Raw genomic sequence first — 9,293 nt, forward strand, 5'->3', positions numbered from 1 at the left:
GCATGTAGATTATTTGAGAAGTTTTATCTCCTCTTCTGTGCGTTCTTCTTGGATGGCTTTTCTCTGTCCTTTTCCTCTAATACACTATGGATTGTTCTTTCTTTTGAGATATATCATCTGGTCCCATCACTTAATGGGAAATAGATGGGGAAACAATGGAAAGAGTGACAGACTTTATTTTCTTGGGATCCACAATCAATGCAGATGGTGACTGCAGTCATGAAATTAAAAGATGCTTGCTCCTTGGAAGAAAAGCTATGACCAACCTAGACAGCATATTAGAAAGCAGAGACATTACTTTGCTGACAAAGGTCCATACAGTCAAAGCTATGGTTTTTTCAGTAGTCATGTATGGATGTGAGAGTTGGACCATAAAGAAAGCTGAGTGCTGAAGAATTGATGCCTTTGAACTGTGGTGTTAGAGAAGACTCTTGAGAGTCCTTTGGACTGCAAGGAGATCAAACCAGTCAGTCCTAAAGGAAATCAGTCCTGAATATTCATTGGAAGGACTGATGTTGAAGCTGAAACTCCAATACTTTGGCCACCTGATGTGAAGAACTGAGTCATTTGAAAAGACCCTGATGCTGGGAAAGATTAAAGGAATAAGGAGAAGGGGAACAATAAAAGAAGAGATGGTTGGATGGCATCACCAACTTGATGGACATGAGTTTGAGCAAGCTCCAGGAGTTGGTGATGGACGGGAAAGTCTGGTGTGCTGCAGTCCATGGGGTCGCAAAGAGTAGGACATGACTGAGCGACTGAACTGAGCTGAACTGAAGTCCCCTACATATGAACCTTCAAGTTATGAAATTTCAAAGATGTGAATGTGCATACTATCAATGTCGGGTGTGTGTGAAATTGCAGCTTTCCCTCCATCTCCTATAGCCAATGATCCTTCAGCTCTACCATCTCCAACCTCCTCTCCCTCCTCCAGTCAGTAACTCTTCTTGCCTGTGCACTTGATGCTAGACCCTGTATACCAGCTGTTGTACTGTATTATTGTACTTTTCAAGGTACTATAAGATTTAAAATGTTTTCATTTTTTGTGTTTGCTTTTAATGTATTATTTGTGTGAAAAGTAGTATAAAGTACTATATAGCCAATTGTGTCAGTTGGGTACCTAGGCTTATGAACACACTCTCAGAATGGAAGTCATTCATGTGTAGGGGACTTACTGTATGGTGGCATTATTACAGTACATTGTGATTATCTGCTCACATGCTCATCTTTTCCACTAGACTATGAACTCCTCAAAGACAGGGACCTTGACTTTTCACATCTTAGTGCAGTGCCTGACATAATAGAAGCTCAATAATTCTTTTTGTTGTGTGGGTAAAATGAAAGAAGTGATCAATAATAGGAAATGCTTCATATGACTTAAACAGAAGAGGTCGAAGGAGGATATTGTCGAGGTTTGTGCACGGGTTGGAAAAGAATTTCCGGTATGAGGCAGAATGAAAGGGGAATAAGGTTTATTAGAGTGGGGGGTGCAGTCGCTGCTAGCACAGCGGTCGGGCTTCCTGATAATCAGGGAGAGCCAACATTGAAAGTGGTCCTGTCCTTGGTCCATTTTTATAGCCAGGGTACAAGGAGCGAGATGGGGTCTTGTGGGTCATTTGCTGATTGGATGAGACACATATACTGGGAGGGAGAGCCAACATTGAACGGGGTCCTTGGTCCATTTTTATAGCCAGGGTACAAGGAGTGAGATAGGGGTCTTGCAGGTCATTTGCTAATTGGATGAGGCACATATACTGGGTGGGGGAAGAGTAAGGCAAATACCTTCTTCCTATATGGGGTAGGAGGGGAGACAGGTTATACTGCTCAGGAGGACCTGAAATTCTTGAATAGTTACAACATGGGGGAGGGCAAGGAGGATAAGGGTCTGTTTTTTTCTGTTCCCGCATTCCAAGACCCTCCTTGTTTTTTTCTGTGCTTTTGTCCTTGATACACCACAGATATGATTTGAGGTCTCCATGAAAATTTCAACCCCTCTCTGAGGTGAATTCTGCCCCTATTCTCGCACTTATGGATAGAGTTATGATAATAAGCCTCCTTTTGTCCTTTGCATCTTATGGTGGCCCCTTTCCTGACCTAACTGTGCTTGACAGGTACATTTAGTTCAAGACTAATTCTGTACCCAATTACAACACGTGTGGGTACCACACCACCAAGCAATTCTCAGACACTAGCTGGGTGTCCTAAATTCAACACAATTCTGACACTATGCACCTAGAGATAACATCAGATCCCACAGGCTCAGTCCTACAAGACTGAGCCCCATCCAGCTCAGACATCAACTCCAAATTCACATTGTCACCTGTGTTTCAGAATTGCCAGTTATAGAGTAGAGGTTCCAAAACACCCCTCCATGAGTTTAATTACTTTCTAGAGTAGTTCACAGAACTCAGAGAAGTATTTTACTTACTAGATTACCAGTTTATTATAAAAGAGTATAACTTAAGAACAGCCAGATGAAAGAAATGCATAGGGTATGAGGAAAGGTCATGGAGATTCCATCCATGCCCTCTCTGAGAGCACCCAGACCCAGAAGCCCTTCAAACCCAGTCTTTTTGGATTGTTTCATTTTTTGTTTGTTTCTTTTTGACCATGCCACACAGCTTGAAGCATCTTAGTCCCCGCCCAAGGATTGAACCCAGGCCCCCAGCAGTGAAGTGCCAAATCCTAACCACTGGACTGCCAGGGAATTCCCACTTTTGGAATTTTTGTGGCAGCTTCATTACCCAGACATAGTTGATTAAATCATTGGCCACTGGTGATTGATTCACCCTCCAGAATCTTCTCCTCCCCCAAGGTCAGAGGGTGGGACTGAAAGTTGTTTCTTCTGGCACCCAGCCCCCATTCTTCCGCTAGGTCATTTATTATATTAACATAACAATAGGCACCTTGACTGCTCTCCTCTTTTAGAGAATTCCAAGGATTTTAGGATCTCTGTGCCAGAAGACAATGGCACCCCACTCCAGTACTCTTGCCTGGAAAATCCCATGGATGGAGGAGCCTGGAAGGCTGCAGTCCACGGGATCGCTGAGGGTTGGAAACGACTGAGCGACTTCACTTTCACTTTTCACTTTCATGCATTGGAGAAGGAAATGGCAACCCACTCCAGTGTTCTTGCCTGGAGAATCCCAGGGACGGGAGAGCCTGGTGGGCTGCTGTCTATGGGGTTGCATAGAGTTGGACACGACTGAAGTGACTTAGCAACAGTGCCAGAAGGGAAGCAAAGACCACATCACAATATCACAAAGATCCTCTCACGGCAGAAACTACTGAAGCCTGAGTACCTGAGTCACAGGTACGTACTCAGCCGTTCGCTGTAGCCTGCCAGGCTCCTCTGTCCAAGGGATTTCCCAGGCAAGAATACTGGAGTGGGGTGTCATTTCCTCCTCCAAGGGATCCTCCTGACCCAGGGATCAAACCAACATCTCTTTCATCTCCTGCATTGGGAGGCGGATTCTTTACTGTTAGCGCCACCCGGGAAGCCCCCAAGTTATGGGTAGAACAAGCTAAATACTCTTTACAGAGTAGAGAATTGTTGCCAGCTCCTCTTTCTGATATCTGTGCCGCTGCTACTGCTGCTAAGTCGCTTCAGTCGTGTCCGATTCTACCAGTGCTTATTTCTTACTTTGTGATACCAAACCCCTAAGAGTTGGGAATGGAATCAAGAAATGACACCCTCTGAAAACAGTGTAACCACAGTGTCTTATAAGACAAGGACATTTCCTAAATTTTTGTCCAGGAAACCTGAATATCTTCCCTAACCTAAGGAAGAGCTCAGAGTAATTCTCAGTTCTAACAGAGGGTATGGGGCTTATCCTCACATCTGGAGTGTAACTGATGTAAAGAAAATGAAATCACTTAATTTTATTATAATCTGTTTGACGTTGACAAAAAGTTGGTGTTCTATGAGAAGAATAGAAATAATGGAACCAAAAGTGAGAATTCATGAGTGTATCACCAGGCTTGACCTTGAGAGCAGACATAAATTTCTCCAGAGTACAGTAGAGGAGTTAATCATAGTGAAAATTCAAGAACAACATAATTTTACCATAATAGTTATTTTAGGATATTTCAAAACGATATTACAGTAGGTTTTGAAGAATGTTCAGTGGTAAGTATAAAAGTTTACTAGAGTTGCCATAACAAAATATTACAGACTTGGCAGTTTAAACTATAGAAATTTATTTTCTCATAGTTCTGGAGGCTAGAAGTCCAAAATCAAGGTGTTGACAAGTCTGGTTTCTTCTGAGGCTTCTCTCCTTGACCTTGGGTGGCCTCACGCCCTGCAGTGGCTTGAAGCAGGGTTTTGGTTCCCAGATAGAGATTGAGATTTACTGTAGCAGTAAGAGAGCCAAATCTTAGCCACTAGACCAGTGGTCAGTGACAAGGCCCTGGCCCTTTGGCTTTGTAAAAAATAATTTTCAAAAAGACAAAAAGTAGTGAAACGAGGTAAGTGTTTATTAGGAGAAAAAAGAGTACAGTACGTGTGGATAGACATACCAGTGGACTCAGACAGTGCACCCTCAGGGCATTTCTTGCTGGTTTCCTTTGGCCAATCATTTTGATTTGCCTGGTTCTGAGTCTGTATTCGGAGAAGGCAGTGGCACCCCACTCCAGTACTCTTGCCTAGAAAATCCCATGGGCGGAGGAGCCTGGTAGGCTGCAGTCCATGATGTCGCTAAGAGTCAGACAGAACTGAGCGACTCCCCTTTCACTTTTCACTTTCATGCATTGGAGAAATAAATGGCAACCCACTCCAGTGTTCTTGCCTGGAGAATCCCAGGGACAGCGGAGGCTGGTGGGCTGCCGTCTATGGGATCGCACAGAGTCGGACATGACTGAAGCGACTTAGCAGCAGCAGCAGCAGCATCTCTTATCTAGGCAGGGCCCAGCCTCCTCTTTCAGTTGTCCTGCTATTTTGGAGTTTCTGTCCACAAGGAAGGAACTCTAGCTGCTCACCCTGGGGCCCATCTATCTCCTGCTTCATCCTTGGCTTGAAGATGACCACCTTCTCACTGTGTTCTCACATTTTTTTTTTTCCCAGTGTATACCCATCCCTTGTATGTCTGTGTGTGTCCAGATTTCCTCTTAGAAGAATACCAGTTAGATTGGATTAGGGCCCACCCTGGTGATCTCATTTTAACTTCAGCACCTCTTTAACGGCCTTGTCTGCAAATGCAGTCACATTTTGAGGTCCTGGGAGTTAAGGCTTCAACATACAAATTTTGGAGGAAAACAGTTCAGTCCATACAACAGGGGGAAAGTTTTACAATATGAATTAAAAGGCAAGATATAATGTAATATTTTGTTGTTGTTTAGTTGCTAAGGCATGTCCAACCCTTTGTGACCCCATGGACGATAGATAGCCTACCAGGCTCCTCTGTGCATGGGATTTTCCAGGTAAGAATACTGGACTGGGTTGCCATTTCCTTCTCCAGGGGATCTTCCCAACCCAGGGATCAAACCTGCGTCTCCTGCACTGCATGCTGATTCTTTACCACTGAGCCACCAGGGAAGCCCCAATATAATATTTAGTGTGATTCTAATCATATAAACATATGCAGAAAAAGACTGGAAAGAAATATTCAAAAATATTAATGGTTTTTTAGAGTTTGAGAATTATGAATAATTTAAAATGTTTTCTTCTTTATGCATTTCTGTATTTTCTAAATTTTCTATAATAAAACATGTATTATAATTAGAAAAATGCAATAAAAGTCACATTAAAAATTCATTCCTTTTCCCCTTAATTTTATGACTAAATCAGCTTACCTTCAAGAATGGAAGACAAGGAGATAAATGTGACAGAATAATTTGTATCAGTTGTTAAATTATAAGTGGTATTCTATTTTAGGTCATACTATGGTGAGGTTGATCCTGTTGATTGGTTCTCTTTTGAGTAAAATGATTAAAAATGACTTGTTTTTATGTGTGAAGGGGATAAAAAGGTATAAGCTTCCAGTTATAAAATGAGTAAGTCATGAGAATGTAATGTACAGCATGGTGACTATAGTTAATAAAAATATATTGCATATTTGAATGTAGGAGAGTAGATCTTGAAAGTTCTCATCACAAGAAAAGAAATTTTTGTCATTATGTATGGTTCAGTTCAGTTCAGTTGCTCAGTCGTGTCCGACTCTGTGCAACCCCATGAACTGCAGCATGCCAGGCCTCCCTGTCCATCACCAAATCCCGGAGTCCACCCACACCCATGTCCATCGAGTTGGTGATGCCATCCAACCATCTCATCCTCTGTCGTCCCCTTCTCCTCCTGCCCCCAATCCCTCCCAGGATCAGGGGCTTGTCAAATGAGTCAGCTCTTCACATCAGGTGGCCAAAATATTGGAGTTTCAGCTTCAACATCAGTCCTTCCAATGAACACCCAGGACTGATCTCCTTTAGGATGGACTGGTTGGGTCTCCTTGCAGTCCAAAGGACTCTCAAGAGTCTTCTCCAACACCACAGTTCAAAAGCATCAATTCTTCTGTGCTCAGCTTTCTTCACAGTCCAACTCTCACATCCATACATGACTACTGGAAAAACCACAGCCTTGACTAGATGGACCTTTGTTGGCAGAGTAATATCTCTGCTTTTGAATATGCTGTCTAGGTTGGTCATAACTTTCCTTCCAAGGAGTAAGCGTCTTTTAATTTCATGGCTGCAATCACCATCTGCAGTGATTTTGGAGCCCAGAAAAATAAAGTCAACCACTGTTTCCACTGTTTGCCCATCTATTTGCCATGAAGTGATGGGACTGGATGCCATGATCTTAGTTTTCTGAATGTTGAGCTTTAAGTCAACTTTTTCACTCTCCTCTTTCACTTTCATCAAGAGACCCTTTAGTTCTTCTTCACTTCTGCCATAAGGGTGGTGTCATCTGCATATCTGAGGTTATTGATGTTTCTTCTGGCAATCTTGATTCCAACTTGTGCTTCCTCCAGCCCAGCGTTTCTCATGATGTACTCTGCATATAAGTTAAATAAGCAGGGTGACAATATACAGCCTTGACATACTCCTTTTCCTATTTGGAACCATACAATTATGTATGGTGACGGATGTTAATTGGTCTTATTGTGGTGATCATTTTGCAATACATACAAATGTTGTATCATTACATCATACACTTGAAACTAATAAAATGTTATGTCAATTGTACCTCAATTAAAAATGTTTTTAAACTTGTTTTTTCAATCTGAAAACCTGGGGATTCATTTTTGGACTGCAATAAGAGCACCATCCACTACACTACAATGAAATCTTTGTGGAACCTTTCATCTGGTCCCTTCTTTGACATCTAACTATGAATCCCCAACCTGAGAAGATATTTAAATCAAAGCCTCCAAATTATGTACTTTAGACTACTATTTTTCTCTTTCTTTGGAACCAGACTATAAGAGACATCAAAGAAGGAACCATTGTATTGCTGTGGTCTTCCAGGTTCACCCAACTATGATATTATGTCTTGACATATGAGCACACAGTTTCTAAGCAGCTGTTCCCAGATACCTTTAAAATTTTGTTTATTTATTCATTTCTGGCTGTCCTGGGTCTTTGTTGTTGTGTATGGGCTTTCTCTAGTTGTAGTGCGTGGACTTCTCTTATTTCAGAGCACTGGCTGTAGGGGGGTGGGCTTCAGTAGTTGTGGCTCATGGGCTATAGAGTATGGGGCTTCAGTAGTTGCGGTGCATGGGCTTAGTTGCCCATGGTGTGTGGAATCTTCCCAGACCAGGCATCAAACCCATGCCTCCAGCATTGGCAGGAGAATTCTTAACCATGGGACCCCCAGGGAAGTCCCCATCAGATACCTTCATATCACCTCCACTTTTACACTTTAGTATATTTTTGCTTTCTTAGTGCTTTCTTTCTGGGTTCTTTCTTCCCATACCGCTCTTAGCTCTGAAACTTGCATACTTTTACCTGTTCATCAAAAGCTGGGTCATACAACTCTACTATCCATCTTTGGGTGCATTTTCTCTTTTCTAGTTCAAAGGTCGTTGAATCATGCTGGCTCTCCTCCATGAGGCAAACTTGTAGGACCTGTAATTAAGGAGACATAATCTAGATGCAGGCCAACATGGTTTTCACTAGAGTTAGCATTTCTAATATTAAAAGTTTATTATATGCCTAATAAGTAGGCATATAGATGAGCAACTAGTGGATGGAATCTAATTAAACTTTGAAAATCTTTTTTGAGAAGCTTTTATTTCAAAGGTAATTAAAAGGGAAACATCCCTTTTCCCCTCATAAAGACCAGCAACTTAGAAAGATACCAGGTGCTGGAGTAAGAAGAAGAATAAAATGATCTCTACATTTGAGAAGGCCTGTCTAGTGGGAGATACAAAAAATATGAACACAATTTTTATAGAAGAAATACTATGTTATATATATAAACAGAAGAACAAACTCTGGGATTGGACCTAGGTTGGTGGTGACATGGCGAAATGCACCAAGAAGGTTGGAATCATGGATAAATATGTGACCCATTATGGTGCTTCCCTCAGGAGAATGGTGAAAAATTTTGAAATCAGCCACCATGCCAAGTACACTCGCTCCTTTGGTGGCAAAACCAAGGTGAAGAGACGAGCTATGGGCATTTGGTGCTGTGGCTTGTGCATGAAAATGGCAGCTGGTGGTGCTTGGACCTACAACACCACTTTCACCATCACAATAAGTCTGCCATCAGAAGACGGAATTGAATGACCAATAGAAGCACCACCATTTGAATCATTGCTAGCCTATAGTAAATAGGTTAACTTAGGTAACAAAATTGGTTTGTTGTTAATTTTATTAGTTAAATGTTGTTGTTTAGTCACTAAGTCATGTCCGACTCTTTCTGTGAGCCTGTGGACTGTAGCCTGCCAGGCACCTCTGTCCATGGGATTTCCTAGGCAAGAATACTAGAGTGGGTTGCCATTTCCTCCTCTAGGAATCTTCCTGACCCAGAGATTGAACCTGCATCTCCTGCATTGGCAGGAGGGTTCTTTACCACTGAGCCACCAGGGAAGCCCAGAAGTGTTCTCATTAACATTGCATTAATTTTTCTTTCTAAAAAAAGGACTTGGATATTAAAGTCCTCCTAATTTTTTTTTAAAACACCACCAACATAAAACCCAGAAGCAAAAGAGATTAACACTGCCTGAGTAGTGGATGTTAAGGTTTTAAATGAGTCAATATATGAAGCTTCCTTTTCCCCCTTGATAATAATTTCTAACCAATTGAGAAATAAGGCATCGGAGACAAGTAAATGGAGATTAAAATGTCAGCATTTTTACTGA

At 41.9% G+C, this 9,293-nt stretch overlaps 1 protein-coding gene across 1 annotated transcript; it reads left to right on the plus strand.

Moving 5' to 3' along the window:
- Positions 1-8,451: 8,451 nt before the first annotated feature.
- LOC129640414 (60S ribosomal protein L37a-like) lies at positions 8,452-8,718 on the plus strand. The gene has a single exon (XM_055565766.1). It carries the CDS (start codon positions 8,452-8,454, stop codon positions 8,716-8,718), a length of 267 nt encoding a protein of 88 aa, XP_055421741.1.
- The last annotated feature ends 575 nt before the right edge of the window (positions 8,719-9,293 follow it).

The sequence above is a fragment of the Bubalus kerabau genome, chromosome X (assembly GCF_029407905.1).
Source record: "Bubalus kerabau isolate K-KA32 ecotype Philippines breed swamp buffalo chromosome X, PCC_UOA_SB_1v2, whole genome shotgun sequence".
In the NCBI taxonomy this organism is placed as follows: domain Eukaryota; kingdom Metazoa; phylum Chordata; class Mammalia; order Artiodactyla; family Bovidae; genus Bubalus; species Bubalus kerabau.